Below are 22,128 nucleotides of genomic sequence, written 5' to 3' on the forward strand. Positions count from 1 at the left end.
TTACAATGTTCAAAGACACAAGTGTCTTGATTTTTCTTATGTATACACTAACATCATCCCTATTATTCTGATTTAATTGATGCCTGTTCATTGTGTGAGATGCAAGAGTTTCCTTTTACTTCTCCCATTTCTGTGGTACTTCTTTCCTCCCTTCAAGGTTGTGTAGATATTAAATTAACTTTAGATAAGATATTAATTTTTTAGTCGTTTTGGTTTGGTGATAAAATTTCTTTCCTTAAATTCACCATAAGTGGTTCTTGTAGTTTGCCATAATGTGAATTTTTTAGGTTGGATTTTCAATCACAAGCTTTCAAAGTCGTGGCTGTTTTGATTCTCCAGGGTAATTATTGATTGTTCATCCTGTTTTCCTTATTCAATTGATGTTTTCACTTTGTGTGTGTGTGCGTGCATGGACAAGCTTCTGGTTAGAGCCACACCATTGACATCCTTAAGCTTGAAACTGTAGCTATAGTGAAAACATCATTAAATATAGCAAATAAAGCAATATTTTCCATTTATCACCCTAATGTTTGATGGCGTATGAATGATCATTATAATTGGTTTTGCAAATAGTAATACTAGAAAATAGAGAAACAATATTAAAATTGCAAGGTGATCTGTGGACATGTGAAGGTTTTCTTGAGATGTTTTGATTTTGTAGTTTTTGCTTATATCACTCACTTTTACTTTGTTTATTGAATAAAGAAACCATTCGCTTGTGGATTGTGATGTAGTTTTATATTTTTGCTTCTTTATGTCAGAAATGATTTCCAAAACAAATTGTGTACTCTTACATTTGAATTTTTTTTATTGAATCTATTATCCGATTTATTAATTAATGCCTGCCTTTGGACAGTCTGATTTATAATAAGTTAATAACTTTAACTGTTGGAGCTCAAATCCAAGTTGCTCTTCTTGACCAGGGCTCAAGGTTGTGCTCATTCCTGACCCAGGGTTGTACAGATTTCTGAAGCTTCATTATGTGAATAACCTTAATATAACAGCTGAGAATTGGCTTCAGCTTTGTTCTTGAGCATTGCAACTCTGTCCTGTATCAAATCCTTGATGATGCAACTGTCTTATCTTTTCAATGGTTGTTTAGGTTGCAGAAATGATTGAAAATGAACTCGTATTGCTTGGATGCACTGCAATTGAAGACAAACTTCAAGAAGGAGTGCCGGCATGTATAGAAACCCTTTCTAGAGCAGGAATAAAAATTTGGGTTCTTACTGGTGATAAGATGGAAACAGCAATAAACATTGCATATGGTATGATGTACTGTAACCTGACTTTGATATCCAGACCAACAACCTGCATCGACTGAAAGAAATGGAAATTGTGTTTTTACTACTTCCTTATGTACAGCTTGCAGTTTAATTGACAATGATATGAAGCGATTTGTCATTAGTTCAGAAACTGATGAAATTCTAGATATTGAAAATAGGGTAAGCAATTTGTTGGTTGCCACATCTTTATTTGTGAGCTAGTTCATGGGATATGTCGGCTTTGAATGATGAGGGAATGTTTTCTTATGTACACAAGGGGGATCCAGTTGAAACAGCACGTGCTATCAAGGATTTGGTTAAACAAGAGCTGAGGAGATGTACTGATGAAGCTGAGCGATCTCTGCACATGACCCCAGCACCTAAGTTGGCCCTTGTAATTGATGGGAAGTGTTTGATGTATGCACTTGATCCACAACTGAGAGGAAACCTGCTAAGATTAAGTTTGAATTGCAGTTCAGTTGTTTGTTGCCGGGTTTCACCACTCCAGAAAGCGCAGGTTTGGTTTTCTGTTGCAAATTATATTGTTGTGTGAAGTGACTCTTTTAAACTGTCATCGATTGTCTTAGATTTACAGGCTTACTTGTGTAAGAGGTCTCCAATGGGTCGTTGAATGCAGGGAACTGTTTTCTTTCTCACTTGTTAAAGTCAACTGTAGAAATATTTGTCCTTGAACTACATGTTTGGACAGAAAGTTCTTTCACAATGCTGAATAGATCTTTAAACTGCTGTTTTACAAGTGTTTAGTTGTCCATTTCTGGTTTGAAACCTTTTGTAGAACTATCTTTTAACTTTAATCTAAAATAATAATTTTTAAGGTGCATACTTGCCTAATGGTCAAGTTTGTTCACAAGCAGAACTAGATTCTGAAGCTTTCTGGATTGCAGGGTTGTCTCCTGGAATAAGTAGGTTATTTTTATCTCTGATCATTTGAGATAGCATTTTAAGCCAAGCTTGTTATGATTTAGCATCTACTTTGATGTTTTTGCTCATCAGTGGTTCCAACCATCTGAAAAATTTCCTTTTTTCTCACCTATCATATAATTTTTGGTGATATGTTTCTTGTGAAGACCCTTCCAGACTCAGGTTCAATTTGAGAAAGGAATACATCCTTTCTGATCCTATGCTAGTAAACTACTTTGAGTTGTTCAAGACCATTTCAATGACATTTTGTGCTGATTTATAGTTACCACTTGAGTTTTATTCTTCTTGTTTAACAAAATGATTTGCTTAACTAGGGTTAATAATGGATATTTTCTGCAAAGGCAACTTATGCGCACCTCATCTTCAGTAAAGGAATAAGTCAAAGTTGGAATTAGTAAGTTCATGCACCGTTGACCTTTCTAAATTGATAGGCCAAGTTCAAGTGCCTGCCCTCACGAAGTTCGTATATAGGCTGACTAATCATAATTAAGTTTTGTGCTTTTGGGCCCTAGCCAGGTATATGGTACCCGTTTTATTACCCAGTTTCTCTTCACTCCAAGAAAATAAGTAACTTACAGTAGTCCACACAAGGTTAGGCTTGACTTACAGCTCATGATGTTGGAGGCCATGCATGCGGCACAAACTTTTGCTTCATCCTCCATTTATATCCTTACATCTATACAGATATATTTTCCGGCATTGCTCTTGCACTGTTTAATGATTTTGTGGGGCAAGATAAGTATTGTGTAGTGAGGAAATTTCCTATATATAAAGCAGCAAAGGCACACACATATATATATGTGTGTGTGTGTGTATGAGTGTGTGTGTTTGCACCCATACATGTGCATGTTGTGTGTGAAATACCAAAAAAAATCAACTAAAAAAAATCAACTAAAAAAAGTCATGTTTCTCGAAGCGTACATCAGATTTTATGTGTGAAAGGATCTCTAATGGGATTTAAATTTATGCAGCAAAAGGTCACTATTTTTAGTTTTTTAAAACATGATGAATTTATTTGGTTAGTTTTGTGCCTAAAAAAAGGAAATCTAAATGCATATATCATGTTTTACATGAGTGGATGGGATGTTTCTCCCAAACATATATGATTTATACAATAAAAACCCATAACTTTTAGGTTTTAAAATATGATAAGTTCATATAGTTAGTCTTGTGCAAAAGGAAAAATACCATATAAACAGAAATGCTTCTAGCATGTTGTACTCGAGTGCATGTGATAATATATATAGTTTATGGAATATGTGGTCTAAGTAAATATGAGGACTATCTAAACCGATTATGAGCTCCACAAGGGTTCTTAAGGTGCCTTGTATAAAGTTACTTTGAAAATACAACATTCCATTTATATATATATATATATATATATATATATATATATATATATATATATATATAGCTGCCATGTGCCAGATGCTGCAGTTAAAAATTTGTCACTGAAAGACAATCACTAGAGCGGTATTAGCCATGGTTTATGATACGGCGACAGCGTATGGTGACAATTTATGGCCTTTTTAGGCAATGAAATTTTAAATTTTAGTCGTCTGGCACACCGCACTATTGACTTTTCTTATATATACCTATGTATGTTGTAGGAAAATAGCAAGAAACGTTCTAGTTGTATAACAAATAGCAACTAACTAGCAAATGAGTAAGGTAACATATAATGTATAACAATCAACACTAACCATAAGCACCATTTTCACACAATTGATAAGTCAGTGTCAGACCTAGCTATCAACGAACTATTGCATTGAAAAGATAATAATTTATCAGCAAGGTTCAAAGTTCAAAGTTTCAGCCTTCAAATTAACAAACGTTTCAAGCTTTTCCTTTTTGGTTTTTACTTTCCAAGTTCCCTTCCAGCTTTCCCGATTTTAAAAAGTGCATGCTTTAATAAAGACTTTTTTCTTTAAAGAAATTACATGTTTTTCTTATGTAATGATAATATCTTGAGAAATTCATGTTTGTGATAAATTGAAGTTCTCATGCTATTTTCCTGATAAAGCATAATTTTTTTGGTGATAAAAACAGTAAAATTTGAAATCTCTTGTACATATATATCTTATTCGTATATATTCGAGGAGCTGGTATATCCCACAGAGCCAATTAGGTCAGGGACAAAAAACCACTGAGAATGCATAATCAAAGTATCTCTTATGCAATTCTGACCTCATGGGTATGATGTCTAGACCAAATTGATAAGAAAGATGTATAAGTCAATCGATTTTCGAGTTTAACTGTTTATTTATTAATAAAATATAATAGCTCTTATGGCATCAAAATGCAATTGGTTTTTCCACTGCCACCCTTTCTCTCTCTAAATTCTTCTCACTCCCTTTTTCTTTTCTGTTTTTCCTTTTCACTGACATCCTCTCCACCCCAAGATTGTGGAATCCTAGGGAGATAAAGAGACTTGAAAATCCAGCCCATAGTGATTTAATAAGAAGGGGAGTACAGAATGCGACACACTGAACTGTTAGAATAGGTAGCAGTCATGATCTATATACGTATGGAGATACACATATTTTTTTGGTCACATATCTGTTTCATCATATTCTGAAGGTGCACTGACAGTGTGCAATTTCAGGTGACAAGCCTAGTTAAGAATGGTGCTCGAAAGATCACACTTAGCATTGGAGATGGTGCCAACGATGTGAGCATGATTCAAGCTGCCCATGTTGGTGTCGGCATAAGCGGGTTGGAGGGGATGCAGGCTGTCATGGCTAGTGATTTTGCAATTGCACAGTTTCGGTTTTTGACTGATTTACTTCTTGTGCATGGGCGTTGGTCCTACATCAGAATTTGCAAGGTCTATTAGTTATTTTTCTTAATTTAGAATGACATATATTTGTTAATGATGGAGTTCTTATCTTGATGCCCTATTTGAAAATGTAGGTTGTGACATACTTCTTCTACAAAAATCTCACATTCACATTAACTCAGTTCTGGTTCACGTTTCGAACTGGCTTTTCTGGACAGCGATTCTATGATGATTGGTTCCAATCACTGTACAATGTTATTTTTACAGCTTTACCTGTGATCATGGTTGGACTTTTTGACAAGGTATCCTGTTCACTGAAAAGCTATAGCTACTGATCCTTCGCCATGTTATGTTTTATTTAAAGGAAAACTGTTTTTCAATTCCTTCTGCTGTTGGTGTGAGAGACAGTGTCTAACATTCTCATTATAACTTTGTCAGGATGTGAGTGCTTCACTTTCTAAGAAGTATCCTCAACTATACAAAGAGGGCATAAGAAATATGTACTTCAAGTGGAGAGTTATTGCAATCTGGGCCTTTTTCTCCTTCTTTCAATCACTAATATTATATAACTTCTCCATGGCTGCCAGCCAGAAAGGTCTAAATGCATCAGGGAAGATTCTTGGTCTTTGGGATCTAAGCACAATGGCATTCACATGTGTCGTTGTAACAGTGAACTTGCGTTTGCTTATGGCATGTGATTTGCTGACAAGATGGCATCATATCAGTGTCTTTGGAAGCATTTTAGCATGGTTTATATTTATTTTCTTATATTCTGGAATTATGACACCATTTGATAGACAGGTAAGTGTCATCCTTTTGTTGATATTTTTCTGCTGAACATTTTTGCTGATTGAGCCAATCTTGGTAACTTCACTTTTTCTGTTGTTGCAGGAGAACATATTCTTTGTCATTTATGTGCTGATGAGTACATTTTATTTTTATCTCACACTTCTGCTTGTTCCTGTTGTTGCACTTTTTGGTGATTTCTTATACATAGGGTAAGTATGAACAATTCTTTCAGTTAACTTTTTTGCCTTTTCTTCTCTTTTTTCCCTCTTTTCTTCACATGAAATTGCCATTCACGTAGTCCTGAAGTTCAACTGTAAAATAAACGCAAAAATCTTGCTGTATGGTTAGTTATGAGAGCTTGGAGCTTAGCCTAATCGAGCAATATACTTTCTTTCTTATCCTCAGCTAGTCAGTTTCTAATCTAAGTTGGACAATGTACTTGCATTCTGATACTCAGCCACTTCTGTTCTAGTTGACTACTCATGCCTTCTGGTGGGGCCTCAACAAAGTCATCGGAAGCTTTACTTTGGAAACATGAGTAAATCGGTGAATGACATCCATCTTAAAGTTCTGAAAAATATGTCTAGTTCAACCGTTTAAATATCTATTTTGACCTTTGGAGTTGGGATTGTTCAATGTGGTCAAGGACTCAAGATCGTAACTTGGTAAAACCCCTAAAAGGACTGGCAGCATTTCGCATTGTTGCTTTCTTCATGCAAGATTGCTTTTCTTATATGCATGAATTTTGCTACTAAGACAAAATGTCTCTGGCTAGATATTTTTCAAAACGATTATTTGTCATCACAGTTGGGACCCTCAGAGGATATTCGCCGTACTCCTTTGAATGTATTTTTGCCTAGAGCTGCTTACATGTCTTTCACATTTCAAAACAATATCACTTGGGGAATATCTAAAAGCAAAAAGCTTTTTCCATGTAGGCTGCAAAGATGGTTTGCACCATACGACTACCAGATCATTCAAGAGATGCACAGACGTGATCCTCAGGAGTCAACCAGGACAGAGCTACAGGAAATTGGTAGACGACTCACACCGGACGAGGAAAGATCATATGCAATTGCACAGCTTCCACGTGAAACTTCAAAGCACACAGGCTTCGCTTTTGATTCCCCAGGATACGAGTCATTTTTCGCTTTACAGGCTGGCGTTTATGTTCCACAAAAGGCTTGGGATGTGGCCCGGCGAGCTAGCATGAGCGGCCCTCAACCTAGGACTCAAAAACTCTGATGGCCTTATGCCCCTGCTTTTTCTCTTTCTTATTTTTTGGGTTAAATCTGTGTTGATCAACAATTCGTGTATAATATTTTTGCCCCCAATTTTCCCCTTTTGTTTCATTCCTTTTCAATTTCTCAGGTTTCTTTTGGGATCATTATTCTGCTGGGAATTAGACGCTTGCAAGAATTATTGACGCTAGCATCCCTTGTTTGTAAATATCCAACGAAAGGGTACAATTTATGTAAGGATGACGTAGTAAGTTGAATCAATATGCATGAGGTGATTCTCTGAAAGCCTATACTGGTGTAATTCATATCTGTCATTCCAAGTCATCCTTCTAGTGCAGAAACTATGCCACGCGACTAATCCTTGCTCGTAGGGTGAAAAGTGGTCCTTCACTTCAGTTAAAAGATCTGCGCCTTTGTCTATCATCTAGGTCATGTAGTTCCATGAGGCGGCCGCAGTGATGTCCTCTAGACTCTTAGAGTGTACGTCGCTGCCATTTGAAGATCAAAATGATCGTCGTATAATGTGGTGGTTGACATGTAAATTCTGTTTCAAAGAAGTTTTTCTGTGAACGTTGCTGGTATTCAGCGCAATGTATGTGATGTCGTGAAGTTGTGTTGAGCTTTGTTATGAGTAGAGGCACAAGCATCGAGGAATTGTAAGTTAAAAATTTTGTAACTGGAAAGCACTCTTGAATTTCACTTGTGGTTACATGGTTTTGTGGGTCAGCTAAGTTGTTGTTCTCTTTCTCTATATTTGGCATCTAAACTTCTCTCTCCCTCTCTCTCTCTTTTGTAAGTGGTAGTGTCCAATCCATTAAAAGTTTGGAGAAGGCCGTTTAGCTGTGGGATTGCTTGAGGCTTTACTTGGCCTGCCATTTCCATGCCTGGACAAAGGACGGAGGGTTTAAGTATTCAATTCCAATTACCTATGAGATCAGGATGCTCCCTGAATAACAAAACTAAGACATCAACTTATAAGTTTTAGTTATGTTTTAATAATATAAATTTGGACGTTATGATTGCATTTCTGGAAATATCTAAATATGTATATGTGTGTGGGCGTGCTTATAAAAAATAAAAAAAAAATTATTAGTGTTCTGATATTAATTATAACTCATCTTGTATTGTCAAAAACCAAATTTAGTACTGAAGAAGGTAAATTTAGCATACCTCTCTTAATAAATCATTTTTCATATGAAATCTACAAGGTTTGACTTAGATCTCACAAAAGAATACTAGAACTTGCTTATTTTGGTTTGCCAGGGTTTTTGCCTTAAAGTTGGCTGCGTGTATAACTTTCTTGTAGACACGCGGGCGCACATGCGTGGATGTAATTGATTTAAATCCGAGTCAAACCTATCCCTTGTCATGAATCATGCTCTTTAGCATTTCCTTTATTATTAAATCAATTAACTGGTGCATCGCAAACAGTTTGTGTTCCAGATTGTTCCAAACACATACAAATGTCGTTTCACATGCTCATGATCCTGTGGTTGATTAAACAGAAAAAATAAGTCAAGCATGTAGTTTCTTAGCTAAGTTCTTTGCCGATCACCGCCTAACTTAATGGTAAAAAAAACTACGTTCTCTGTAAAATTTGTTCAAATTAAATCAGTTATAGATGCCAATTCGATGTGCCCGAATCTTTATTTATCTATGTAAAACTATAAGTTTTTTAATGAATTCTGAAAACTTGGTTTGTTTTTTTTTGGCGATATATATAAAACCAGATTTTGTATGACTAACCTCGTGGTGGTCCAGTTTTTCACTACCTCGCAGATTTTGTCAAAATTGAGTTTAGTGGCACCCAAATACTTTAAAAACCTGGTTTTGAGGTGTCAACCAAACACCCCCTAAGGGATCTTTCTCAACTGCGAGAAGCACCCCCATAGATTTGGGTCAACTTCTCAAATGCTGATCTTTGTCCCAACCTTTTTTACTTTTGGGTCTCGAAGAGTGCTTGTATCGGGAAACTTTATCTCGCCCAGTCGCGTAAAACTCCCAGGTCTAGTACCTTGCCCCAGAGCCTTTGTTTTTTAAAGCCGGTTGATGTAGGCATGTCAATATGTCTGATTTGGATTGAATATTCATTTGAACTGTTCCAAAAAAAGTTGGATATGAAACAAATTTAGTATCCAATTAAGAAATTGGATCAGATTTAGATTTAAGAAATGACATTCGATCGGATCCAGATCACATTTAGTTTCAAATAAATATCCTATATCCTGTGCTCTTACATTTGAAAAATTGGTCAATTCTATTCAAAATTCATATTTTTTGGATATAAATGTAAAAATCAAATTTAGATTGTCAAAATGGATTTCAAATTCATATTCGGGTGACTTTTCTTTGTTTGCGTTTAAATTTAAATTTGAATGTGGCAGTACAGTGAATGGTATAACCGATTTGAATATAATACATTAACATCCCTAGGTTGATGCCATTGCCCATTAAAAAATTTGCCCACATTTTAACAATATAATTTCATTGCTCAATTATATAGAAAGTCAACCTCTGACTAAATGTTTTTTATTATTTTAAATAATAAATAAATGAATGATGTAGCAATAATCGAGCTCTATGCATCGTATGAGCTCTACTGAACGCGCATTGGGAGCTTTAGTAGCGAAAGGGAATCCATAAATATGAATGAACAGATATCCAACTATTTTCGGTCGATTTGTTAATTTCCGTCGACTAATACTACAGGAAAAGAAATGACGTAAAGAAGTTTAATTTAATGGTCCATAAGCTTTCATACTTTATGTTGTGCATGGCCAACTTGCCAAGCAATACAAATAAACTGATAATATTTATATTGAAAAATTTTATTTTATTGTGGCCTACCTCAGTTACTTGTAAGTTATAAGGAAAAAAGAAAATCATATCTTTAATATCGTAATTAATTTTGTTAATATTTTAGACTTCACGCTGCGAATCATATGACGCATGGTCCTTATATTTTAAACTTTTAAACTTTATTGCCCTTGGCCTCAAGTCTTCATAATACGTGTATAGGGATCAAACTAGGATTTGATCAAACTATGATTTTTTTCACGAGCGAGCCAAACTAAATCCGAATCTATTAAGGAACTAAAAATTTTCAATTTTTATAATATACTTTTTTTTTTAATTTTTTTTTGTGCATGCGCGTGTGCGTCAAATAGAAAGAGGGAGGAAGAAGTATATTTCAAACAACTTAACTAGTTAGTTTAGAGGCAACAGTTATGAATGTAATTTATTTTGTAATTGATTCTTATAAATATTGTTCTAATAGCGTTGGATAGAAAAGAAAAGTTAAAATCAATCCCCTTTTAAGTTTAATTTGTGTTCTTTTTATCGTGACAAAATTAACAGCTTTTTATCACCAAATTTTGGTAGTAAAAAATAAAAATTTTAATGAAAACAACTTGAATTAAGTGATTAGTTCCTTAAGTACGTTCTCACTTATTCGTTGACCATCTAAATGAACATGTTAGCAACACGACAAAAAGAGCTGCAACAACAAGTATAAAACTAAAAACATTATCATCTTAGAGTATATGAAAATAACGTCACAAGAATACTTGTACAATTGAATATAGCCCTATAAAAAAAAAATCATCAACAATGCCGTGACTCGACTTAAAAAAAAAGTCTTTCTATATTCAAATTTTCAATATAAATACTACCTTTAAGTACACCTTGCAACTATAGGTTTTTTAATAATATATAGTCCTTATTTTATTGGCTATTTTCTTTTTCAACATGTAAAATTCATGTTCTTGTATTGGAATAGTTGGATACAGTCGTACATTCGTCTACTAAGCGAATCTAGTTAGTAAAGAAAGAATTTGACCATCCGCAAATATGTCAGGTTATGCCGTCCATCCTCGGATCTGAGATTCTAGTTTGATCTGATCTCAAATCACTGCGGACTGGTGGCGTGGAGGAAGTGCTCTGTCAGCTAAAAACTCGGGATAAGTCTTTGGGCGTCACCTGCCCGCTCCAGAAGCACACAGTCCCTGGCCCATAAAAGGGCCTGAAGCAAGCTTAGTAACCCAGAAAACTAGAAGCACGACCGGGGCAAAAAAAAAAAAGGGGGGGGGGGGTTAGTTTTTTTGTTTATAAAGGTTACTAATAGATCAGATTCGAATTGGATATACTCTCAAACCATATTGTTTTTATAGTTATTCACGTACTTGGATTTCAATTTGAATGAAGAAACGAGACATCCAAATCCAAAATCCAATTTAACAATCCAAATCTAAATTTTGAACCAAGTTCGGCCAATTTTCAAAAGGTATGAGCATCATAGATATGATATTTATTTAAAACTCAATTTGATCTGAATAACACTCTGCACTGCAGATATTTATGTATATGTGAGTCCAATCATACGTCAACTACTTCAAAGGCCTATCTAGAATCAAACGGGCTTAGCTTAGCCTAGTCAACCGGGCTCGAGCGGTGAACATCATAGGTAATCTATCTTGGGCTTGGTCAACCAAGCCAAAGGCACCGGCCAAGCCCTACCATGGACTAGGATGGGGCCCAGCTAGACTCGTTATCTCCGACCACTGGGTTGGGCTTGATGCCCCAGCCTTGGCCATTGGCTGGGGTGGCTCGGGTCACTCCATCAAACAACCGGGCTTGGTATGCCTCACATCAAGGGCAGAGCCAAGGGGGGCGGCAGGGCCCAGTTAGTCTGGCCAACAGCTAGATATGGTAAGTCCATCCACCACTAGGCCCGGTCAAGCTGCTTTCTTTTTTATATCATTCTCTTACAAAGTAATGTTTGTAACAAAAAAATAAATAAAATGTGATACTCAAATGGGATCTTCATAACAAATTCTGAATCTGACTTTGTATCAGCTTCATGGGTACCCAAGAGAGTCCAGTAGCAAATGGGTAAGGGAGATCAAAAGAAGAAGCTGCAGTAGAAAAAGAGAACGAACCTTGTGTATTGATAATGTCCTATTAACAGGGCAGAACGATGATTTTTTTTTAGGGGTGGGCCAAACGGTCCAACGAACTTATCCGAGTAGGGCCAAACTAAATCGGAATCTAAAAAATTAATTACGCAACTAAAAATTTTCAATTTTTTAATATATTTTTTTTTCAATTAGTTAATTAGTTAAGGTGGGGCCACGGCTTAGGTGGGCCCCCCTCACTCTGCCCCTGCCCATTCACTATTAAATACAGTTAATAGAGACTAAAAATGATTTGACAGTTCATTTCCTTTTTCATGACCTTGAAAAGGGAGAATGCATATGTTTTTATATGGCTCAAATGACACCCAACCTTGGTGACTGGTGATGGCCAGGGCCCCCAAGGTAGAACTCGAGCCAATAACGGACCTACTTTGTGATTGGTGTGGGCCTCTGCCCATGTCAGCCTTTAAAACCTTTCATTCTTACTGAGCTGTGCCTGGGCCCAATCGCATGTGGTGTTTTTTGTGCCGCCCAAACACTCATTCTAATAGGCCAAGGATCGGTTAACGCCCCTCAACCAAAATTTTCTGGCTCTGCTGCTGGATCGAGCCAAGCTCACTTTGCCTAGCTGATAAGCTAGGCAACTGACTAGGCCGCTTGCTATGGCTCGATTGGCCCTAGCGGCTAACCCTATACACGTGGCAGCAGGTGACTTGTTAGCTAATGGTTTATGCAACTTCTTTTATACATATGTAAATAAAAGAAAAACAAACAAACAAAAGAAGGAGAGACACTTTTATCAAACATGTAGGAAAAGGAAAAGCAGTACTACTCAAAAAACAAGTTAGTATTGTAAATTACTTACTCATGAGTAGATTTCTTTTATGTATGATTCTCTTACAAATCAACAGTTGAATGAAAGGATGGAAAAATATTGATAGAACCCTTTAGGGGCCGTTTGGTTGCAAGTACATGTTGTGACTGTCTCATGAATCAAACCAAATATTTGAGTAGATTCAATATTAGAAATATGTGTTTATATTATACGTTGAATGAAATAGTCCCCCAGCCGAGATGAGTTCGGCACAGCTCATACATGAAGCAGGCAGTTTATGTCCGCTTTAGGAAATGACCATGTGCTCATAGATTGCCATTACTAGATGATGGATCTGCGTTTCTCTTATCGGAACTGCTCTGGGTGCTATTGAGTCACTTTTCGTACAGATTCATGGGACACTCACGAAGTGTCTCTGCAGCCAAATGATTCCTTAGTGGTAGGTTGGTAGCAGGAACAGTTTATGAATGTCTCGTAAATTTACCTCAAAAAATTGGAGCACGTCCATCAAACAATAGTTTTAATGTCCAATATATTTGTTTCAAAGTTTTGGACCACATTCATAAAATACTCACAAGTTTTTCTATATCCAAACGATGCCTTACATATGTATTTTTTACAACAACTTGATAAATTGTGATACTGGAATCAGATTTTCGTAACAAACTCTCAAGTGGAGCCTTCTTGACTCGACAGGGCAAATTTCTCATACTTGCACTGTGTGCCCCTTTTCGTCGAGTGTCCAGCCCAGTTCACTCACAGGGCTGTTGGCCTACCAAGCACTTGCCCGTTGTTCCTGCCGGCTGCTTGGCGGGCTCCGCCCTCGTTATCATGATTGTTCTCTCCGCTGGGGCCCCTTTGAATGGTGGGGCCAAGCCCGGGCCCAGGTTTTGAGTGTCAGGCCGGCCTGAGCCCGGCTTTTTATCGGGCAGGCGCGGTCAGCCCCCCTCCCTCTTCATTCCTCTTCATTCATTCCAATTACTTGGAGAGGTCTCTCGCCTTCTTTGCCAGCCAGATGTAGAGAGATACTACGAGGCCTCCGTCTCACGTTCCGTGAAGTAGCAAAGAAGTCCAGGGAACTCTGCAGCCTAGCACGACTCTAATCTTAGAGCTACGAACCACAACTACAGCTAAATAACATTCCATTTCCTTTGGGGGCATAACCTTCAAAAGAGAGAATATATATATACTTTTTATTGGCTCGAATGGCCCTAGTGGTCATAAAAAATGAAGGTCATTTTCTCTGGCCACGGATATGGATCTCCTTTTGCTCGATTCGATTATGAGTTGTTGCACATTGGCCAAGGAACCTAAGGCAGGTGGATTCGCAACACACCTTCTTGAGTCATACCTGGCGTTTACTTTTTTTTTTTTTTAATAGTAGTCCTTATTCTATTGTCTATTTTTTATTTCAACCTTCAACCTTTTTTTTTTCAAAATTCTGAGGAAAAAGACTAATTTACCTTTGAACCACAACCTGACGCATAAGTTTTGCATTCATAAGCATATTTTATTATTTTTCCCTAAGAAGAGCTCCATGAGGTAAATGTGATTTTCGTATCTAAGAACTTGAAAATTGATATAAAAATAATATTATTTATGTCCTCCTTAATTTTTTTTTTTTGTATGCATAGAAAAAACATTATTTTGTTATGCAGTTATAAAGAACACTATTACTTTTTTCATAGTTTAATTTTTCAAAACCATTTCCCTTTTCATTTGTATTAAAATCATCCAGGGCGAGAGGTCAAGGGTAAAGATGTCTTTTTCTTATATTTGACTGCTTGAAGTTGAAGTAAAAGAGGAGATGGACAGTTTGTGGAAAATGGAGCACGAATTTAGAATATAGACAATAAGTCAGGACGGTCCTGGAAAAATCTCTTAACCTCTGCTTAAACGGGTGCTCGGACATGATTTCCGGAAAAAACTCTTCGAAGAATTTTCGGAGTCAAAAGAATATTTGCCGCTTCCTTCGGAGGTCCGTTCGCTTCCCCTCCCGTCTGGTTCACATCCCTTGCATTTTAATTCTCTGTCCTTCCCTCGCATCGCGTCCGCCATGGCAGCCTCTCGATTTCTTCCCGTCTTTCTGGCTCTTGTCTCCGCCTTCATCTCCGTTCCGCCCTCCGAAGCCAATGGAGGAGCGCTGCACTTCCGCCTCGTCCACCGAAGCCAGCTGGAGGGCGCTCGCGGCGACGGCGAGGTCGACGCCTTCCGCCGCTTGGATGACATCACCAGACGGGACCAGCTTCGCCAGAAGCACATTGCCGAGACGCTGCGGTCCCCCCGCCGGAAGGCGATCGAGAGCTCGTTCGAGGCGCCGATCTTATCGGGCGCCTACAGCGGCGCCGGCGAGTACTTCGTCAAGCTGAAGATCGGTTCTCCGGCGAGGGACTACCTCCTCGTCGCCGACACGGGAAGCGACCTGACGTGGACGAAGTGCCAAGAGGGCGTGACGGTTGCGTCCTCTATCGGACGGCGCAGGGCGACGGAAGCTTGCGTCCCGTCGTCGTCCTTCGCCCCGTACAAGTGCTCAACCGACTCCTGCGAGTCCCTGCCCTTCTCTACCACCGTGTGCCCCACGCCGCAGAGCCCCTGCCTGTACGACTACCGATACGCGGACGGATCGTTCACGAAAGGCACGTATGGAAACGATACGGTTCTCGTCACGGCTCCGGATGGGAGCGTGACGCCAATCCGGGACGTTCTGGTGGGTCGCAGCTCGGATTTCCAGGGGGTGATCTTCGACAAGACGGATGGCGTCCTCGGCCTGGGTTTCAGCCCCATATCCTTCGCCATCACCACGGCGCAGCTCTACGGCGGGAAATTCTCTTACTGCCTGGTGGATCACCTCAACCGCAGAGACTCGAACTACCTTGTTTTCGGGAACAACTCCCGCGCGTCGCAGCTCAATATCCGATACGCGACTCTCGTCCTCGACTCGATGATCCAGCCCTACTACGGCATCGAGGTGGACGGGATCTCCATGGACGGCAAGATGCTACCGATTCCTCCTGCCGTGTGGAAGTTCGTCTTCAAGGAAGATTCCATCGCCGGAGGGGTGATCATCGACTCGGGCATGACCCTGACGAGTCTGGTCAAGCCGGCCTACGACGTCGTCATGTCCGCCTTCCGGTCCTATTTCAAGGATTTTCCGACGTTCACGCAGCAACCGTTCGATCTGTGCTTCAATGTCACTCAGCTGAGTCCAGAGCAAGCGAAGAGGGCGGGGCCCAATCTGGCCTGGCACTTCTCTGGAGGGGCCAAGTTCACGCCGCACATTGGCAGCTACGTCACCGTCGTAGCACCCAACTTGAAATGCATAGCCATTGTTCCGGCAGCCTGGCCAGGAATATCGATCATCGGCAACATCCACCAGCAAAAGTACTTGTGGGAGTTCGATTTAGCGAATGGCAGGTTGGGCTTTGCTCCTTCTCTCTGCACTGAATAGACTATCTCCCTCCCTCCCTCTTCTCTTTTTTCTCTTTAAATGGGCGTGAGACAAAAGAGAGATAAAGAGATGAGTAAGAGAGTATCTGGACTCTACCCTCATTTGACTCCTTCAGTTCTCATACTTGGCAACGGTTTCAAAAACCTCAAGTAAAGAAGAATTCTTCACCATTAATCTCTCACAAATTTAACTTTTAAATCTAACTTTTCTACAAGGATGATGGTGTTTTACATTAAAATGATTTACTAATACCATTTTTCCATTTTTTTGCATCTGGTTTCAAATTTTCAATTATTTGACATATGTACTTTAACTAAACAACCCATGATGAATTTTCATCTGTAATGAAGCAAATTAACTGAAACGGTCTGCAAGTATGTGATTTGAAAGGGGTGCAAGGTAAAGAATGTGAGGTGTGAAGGATAACCTTTCTCCTCCTATTAGTATAGTCTTTGCATGGCAGGAGAGAAAAAAAAAATGTGAGAGTTGAGTTGGGGAGAAGCAGGGCGTCCATTGAAGATGAATATAAGTGGTTAGGATATGGTTTTCGAGATTTTGATTATTTCAGGTGCCGGAAATTGTCAGAATTTCGATTTCCGAAGTATGTAGATCTCTGAATACGAACCCCTTGCATCCCTACTTATGTAAGGAGGAGATGGGGACGTCACTTGCAGTAGATATTGTTATCTGATAATTGTACGAATTTTTATATGTATTCGTTGGTTGATGCTTGCTTCAACCCTTTCTCCAACTTTTCAGTTCAACAAAGGCAAAGACCTTTATTAACACACACTCTCTCTCTCTCTCTGATATATATTTCAGATATTCGGTACAAATCTAACCATTATTTCTAAACATTCAGAGTAATAACATATAATGGACTCATTATTCAATTTTTGCAGCTTTTTTTAATATTCTTCGGAGTTTGATATGAAGTCAAATGTACTTTATGTTCTGCTCATTAATGTCCAGTTGAATGTAACTTGTCAAATGTACTTTAGCTTCGGTTCATTAATGACCAGTTGAATGTAACTTGCGCATATAAAATTTTGATCATCTTTCTGTTCCACTGCTAAGACAGATATCTCAGGTGCTCGTTTCCGATCTGGCACAAATCCGGAGTGGATTTCAGTGTTCCAGATTTGAGTTTAGTTAGAGAGAGTTCCAGTCTTTATCCAATTCAATTGCTTCCTTAGTCAAATATCTTCAGAAAATCAAATAACGTTGCACCATTGTTCTAACATATACTGTTCTCCGGGTCAGCAAACTCAGGTTAGATGAACTTCTCTTACTAGAGTATCGAAAAAGACGCGTTATATCATTGAACTCTTGATTTCCATCTATTAATATATAATTCACAAGATCAAGGAATTAGAATCCATGTTCTTAAGACAATGTTTCAAAAAACACTATTTCAAAAAACATGGGGTGATAAGGAATGTTATTGTTTTATCCAATTATCAAATGCTAGGCATAATTACACCAAATTTCTTAAAACAAGAGCATGGTGTTCTTGGAACGTTTATTATAAAAACATGTCTTAAGAGTATAATGTTCTTATAGTCAAATACCTCCTTATTCGACGGACCAAGGCAGAAGGAACAAATTCTAATTTTTTCCTGTTTCTAACTTGAGCAAACGACACTGATCCTGACATGAGAAGTAGCCATATGGCTGAAGGGTTGTCTGGTTCAGATGCAAATACCCAATGTTTAGCAAGATTTGTAAAGAAAATTAGAATTCTACTGGTAGTCAAAATTGATGGTATATGAGTTTCTTAAGAATCCATCAGTTACTATCATGTAAGCATTTGGGGTTCAATTTTATCTGGTTCCAAATCCAATAAGTTGAATTTGGTAATACTTACATTATGGTGTCTCATTAATTTCTTATGCACGTTTGCGTTCCAATGTGTATAGAGAGGCGTCATAGGGCGGATTTATCTGAATCACCAACCCTAAATTAGATCTGTTTTAGTTGGGTCCAATAAGGAGAACATAATCCAATTATTAGTTGGATTCAATTTTGATATGTGGCTTCACAAACTTTCAAATCCAAGTTCAAGATCTGATTAGGATCTTTTAAAGTTTCAACCAGATATCATATTAAAGTCTGACTCTTTTGTTAGTTTGTCTTCAAAATTGGTTTGAGGAAAATCAATTCTGAGCCTGAGTACGAATCCAAATCCGACAAATTAAGAGTTATTTGGTTGGGTTCTATAAAGATTGAACCCGTCCTGAGTCCAACCTGTTTATAGAGATCAACTGGTCCTTAACTGGACCTCTATACAAATTTCTCTCCTAGAAGGTGCAGTACTTTGTGTGTGTGTGTGTGTGCATGTGTGTGTGTAGAAAAACAGGTAGCTATTAGGCTCTGATAAACCTAACTTGATGCCAATCATCTAAGTTGTTGATTCCAAAGAGATCATGATGGATATTTAATTAGTTGCGAACAGGTAAGTCAAATTTCTTTTTCAAAAGTTTGAAATACCCTTCAAAAGAGACAAGGAACTTAGTTCAATGATTGTTTTTTTTTCTTTCTCTCTCTCCTCCTTTGAAGGTATATTGGACTCTTAATAAAAAAATATGGCATCTGCACTAATATGCCACTTAATCTCCAAACACTAATCTCATAAGAACAGATAGCCTTATAATCTCTGTCAAAGTTTAGTATATGAGGGTCTGGTAGGTGTATATAGATATGTATAATTACAAAGACCAGCTTACATCAAATGCCGATATCTATGTATTTTGTCGAAAATCCGGACGGCCAATTCTGACAAATTAGCCATGCAAATCACACTTGCATGGTCAAATTTATCCAAAATTAATTATCTCAAGCTATGACATTCAAAGAGTAGAAGCCCATAGCTAGTCTTGCACATCATGTTTTCATGATCCAACTCCATCATGGGGTTATATTATGCTCATAGAAGACCCCTTTTCTTTCCCTCTTTCTCTCTTACAGCTTGTTTGGTTGGAGGGAAATGAATGGATTGAGCAATCTCTCATTTGTTTGGTTGGCTAATTAGAAATGAGTAAAAGGAAGGGAAATGAAAGGAAAGAGAGGGATTGTGTAGTGACTAGTGTAAATGCAATCCCCTCCAAATCGGACGGATTGGGAAGGAAATGAAAGGAATGAAAGAAAAAGAATCTTTTTATTCCTACACTACCCCTCTCATTCCTTTCCTTTCATTTATATCGAAACAAGCTTTTAAATTACCTTTTTCCTTTCATTTCCATTCATTTCCTTCCCCTTTCTTTTCTCTTCCTTTCCATTTCCTTTCCATTCATTTCCTTTCCTTTTTTTTTTCTCTTCCGTTCCGTTTCCTTTCTCTCCCTTCCTTTCCCTCCCCGCTGAATCCAATATATAGTCAGTTCTTCATGTAAGTGTTTAGCTGATTCTCACATGTCCATGCCAATCGGTATATCGTAGGACTTCTCCAAAGAAATATTCACAGGCACAAAGCTCACTATAGTCACAGTACCGGAGAGAATGGGCATTCACAATGTGATGAATCCGTATAGATAGCATTTTATCGTTATTTGAACTTTGATTTGGATCTAAGCCATGAATTCAAGAAGATCGGTTCGTCCATAGTTGAATCCAGATCCGAAGCATCTATCCTTGTATCTGCAGTAGATAGTTCGAAATGTTAACGTAAATATGGCAAGGAATCACACCAAATCTGAATCGATACACTCATGTGAAATAATAACGTCAACATGTACCAACAATTAAGAACATTCCATGTATTTTTTTAGAGTACTTTTAAGACTCCTAAATGATAGTTTTTCTAAATTTCACGTCATATATACGTATATATAAATAAAAAAAAGAGAGAAAAAGATATGAATTAATATTAAATAAAGAAAATGCTAATCATTTTTTTTTCTGGTAACTGCTTATCATGATAGATTAAATATAGCGGTTCTAATAAATGTTTGGGTGATTCTAAAAAATATTATATATATATAAAATATAATGAATTTAGATACTACGCGTAATCCACGGAAAACTTTCCAAGAAAGTGTTGAGCGGACGAAGATTTCCCCCTGCCCTTTGGCGTTTAATACCTTGTCCCTCTCCCTCTCCCTATTCCTTACGTTCTATATTCTCTCTCCCTTCCGCCAGCCATGGGAGTCGCTCGAGTACTTCTGGTCCTCATCTCCACCTTCGTCGCTGTTCCCGCCCTCTCTCGTCCTTCTCCGGCCGCCGACACCAATGGAGAAGCTCTGCAACTCCGCCTCTTCCACCGAAGCGAACTCAAATTCCTGCAGGACGCCGAGGACGACCCCGCGGGCGATGCGTTTCGCCGCTTTGTCGAGATTGCCAGACGCGACCAGCTTCGCCAGAAGCACATTGCCAGGACGCTGCTCTCTCCTCGCCGTAGGGCGTCCGAGGTCTCGTTCGAGGCGCCAATCTCGTCGGGGGCCTACGCCGGCGTCGGACAGTACTTCGTCAAGCTTAACGTCGGCTCTCCGGCGAAGGAGCACCTCCTCGTCGCCGACACAGGAAGCGACGCCACCTGGATAAAGTGCCAAACTGGATGCGCCCCATCGTCGTCCTTCGTTCCGTACAGGTGCTCATCCGATTCGTGCAAATCCCTGCCTTTCTCGTTGACGACGTGCCCCTCGCCGGCGAGTCCGTGCCTTTACGACTACCAATACGCCGACGGATCGTTCACAAAAGGCACATATGGCAACGAGACGGTTACCTTCACGTCACCGGATGGAACCGTCTCGACGATCCGAGATGTTCTTGTGGGCCGCAGCTCGGAGTTCGAGGGGACGTCCTTCAACAAGGCGGACGGCGTCCTCGCCCTGGGCTTCAGCGCCATGTCCTTCGCCATCGCCGCGGCGCAAATCTACGGCGCGAAATTTTCCTACTGCCTGGTGGATCACCTCAGCATGAAGGACTCTAACTACCTCGTCGTCGGAGACAACCCCCGCGTATCGAATCGGTCCAATCTGCAGTTCACACCGCTCGTCTTCGACCCGCGGATCCAGCCGTTCTACGGCCTCCAGGTCGACGGAATCTCGCTGGACGGCAAGATTCTCCCGATTTATCCTTCCGTCTGGAAATTCGTCTTCTCGAACTATTCGATCACGGGAGGGGCCATTATCGACTCGGGCATGACCCTTACGAGCTTGGTCCGGCCGGCCTACGACGTCGTCTTGGCCAACTTCCAGTCATATTTTCAGGATTTTCCGACGTTCACGCAACCACCGTTTGACTTATGCTTCAACGAGAGTCAGCTAAGCGAAGAGCAGCGGAAGAAGGCGGGGCCCCAGCTTGGGTGGCACTTCGCCGGCGGTGCCAAATTCATGCCGCACATGGACAGCTACGTCAGCCCTGTTGCGCCGGATCAGAAATGCCTAACGATAGTTCGGGCAGCCTGGCCGGGAATATCGGTCATCGGGAACATACACCAGCAGAAGTACCTGTGGGAGTTCAATTTGGAAAACGCTAACTTGGGTTTTGCTCCTTCTCTGTGTAGCGATTAGCCTGTAAACGCGGGTCTGCTTTTCATGTTTTAAAGTCTCATTTTTGTTTGCTTCAATTTAACTTATTAGGCATTTGCGGTCTCTTTCTACAACACGTAAATTGACACACACACAGATAAAAAGTGGATATTCAATTGAACTTCTTTAAATAAGAAAATAATATCATTGGGTTTAGACTTAAAAAAACAACATTTCCATTTCAATATCCATGCATTATTCTTGACATATCACAATGAGGTTTCAATTGGATTGTGAATTTATAAGTTAGATTTGAATTGAATTTAAGTTGGATTCGGATATGGTATCGACTTCCATCATTGGCATTTGGATATAGTATCCGATTGGATGTCATTTCTTAAATATGAATCTCTTAATGAATGTTAAATTTTCTATATCCATTTTTTTTAAG

At 39.1% G+C, this 22,128-nt stretch overlaps 3 protein-coding genes across 4 annotated transcripts in view; all 3 read left to right on the top strand.

Moving 5' to 3' along the window:
* Positions 1–7,742, top strand: part of LOC116259859 (phospholipid-transporting ATPase 3) — a 33,178-nt gene extending 25,436 nt beyond the window's left edge. For both annotated transcript variants that reach the window (XM_031637820.2, XM_031637819.2), the window contains exons 20-27: positions 1,103–1,268; positions 1,366–1,445; positions 1,543–1,782; positions 4,813–5,034; positions 5,121–5,288; positions 5,425–5,787; positions 5,878–5,984; positions 6,714–7,742. In XM_031637820.2, the coding sequence (XP_031493680.1) occupies positions 1,103–1,268; positions 1,366–1,445; positions 1,543–1,782; positions 4,813–5,034; positions 5,121–5,288; positions 5,425–5,787; positions 5,878–5,984; positions 6,714–7,020 (1,653 nt within the window). In that variant the 3' untranslated portion in view covers positions 7,021–7,742. The remainder of the gene's footprint in view (positions 1–1,102; positions 1,269–1,365; positions 1,446–1,542; positions 1,783–4,812; positions 5,035–5,120; positions 5,289–5,424; positions 5,788–5,877; positions 5,985–6,713) is intronic.
* Positions 7,743–14,784: 7,042 nt separating this feature from the next.
* LOC116260175 (aspartic proteinase NANA, chloroplast-like) lies at positions 14,785–17,119 on the top strand. The gene has a single exon (XM_031638307.2). It carries the CDS (start codon positions 14,821–14,823, stop codon positions 16,210–16,212), a length of 1,392 nt encoding a protein of 463 aa, XP_031494167.1. The 5' UTR covers positions 14,785–14,820; the 3' UTR covers positions 16,213–17,119.
* A 3,229-nt stretch (positions 17,120–20,348) lies between these two features.
* On the top strand, positions 20,349–21,719 carry LOC116260176 (aspartic proteinase NANA, chloroplast-like). The gene has a single exon (XM_031638308.1). The coding sequence runs from the start codon at positions 20,349–20,351 to the stop codon at positions 21,717–21,719; it is 1,371 nt and encodes a 456-aa protein (XP_031494168.1).
* Positions 21,720–22,128: the final 409 nt, after the last annotated feature.

The sequence above is a fragment of the Nymphaea colorata genome, chromosome 9 (assembly GCF_008831285.2).
Source record: "Nymphaea colorata isolate Beijing-Zhang1983 chromosome 9, ASM883128v2, whole genome shotgun sequence".
NCBI classification, from domain to species: Eukaryota; Viridiplantae; Streptophyta; class Magnoliopsida; order Nymphaeales; family Nymphaeaceae; genus Nymphaea; species Nymphaea colorata.

Bases quoted from the DNA above. Each gene is read 5' to 3' on its own strand.
- LOC116260175 (XM_031638307.2), top strand. From the start codon at position 14,821: ATGGCAGCCTCTCGATTTCTTCCCGTCTTTCTGGCTCTTGTCTCCGCC.
- LOC116260176 (XM_031638308.1), top strand. From the start codon at position 20,349: ATGGGAGTCGCTCGAGTACTTCTGGTCCTCATCTCCACCTTCGTCGCT.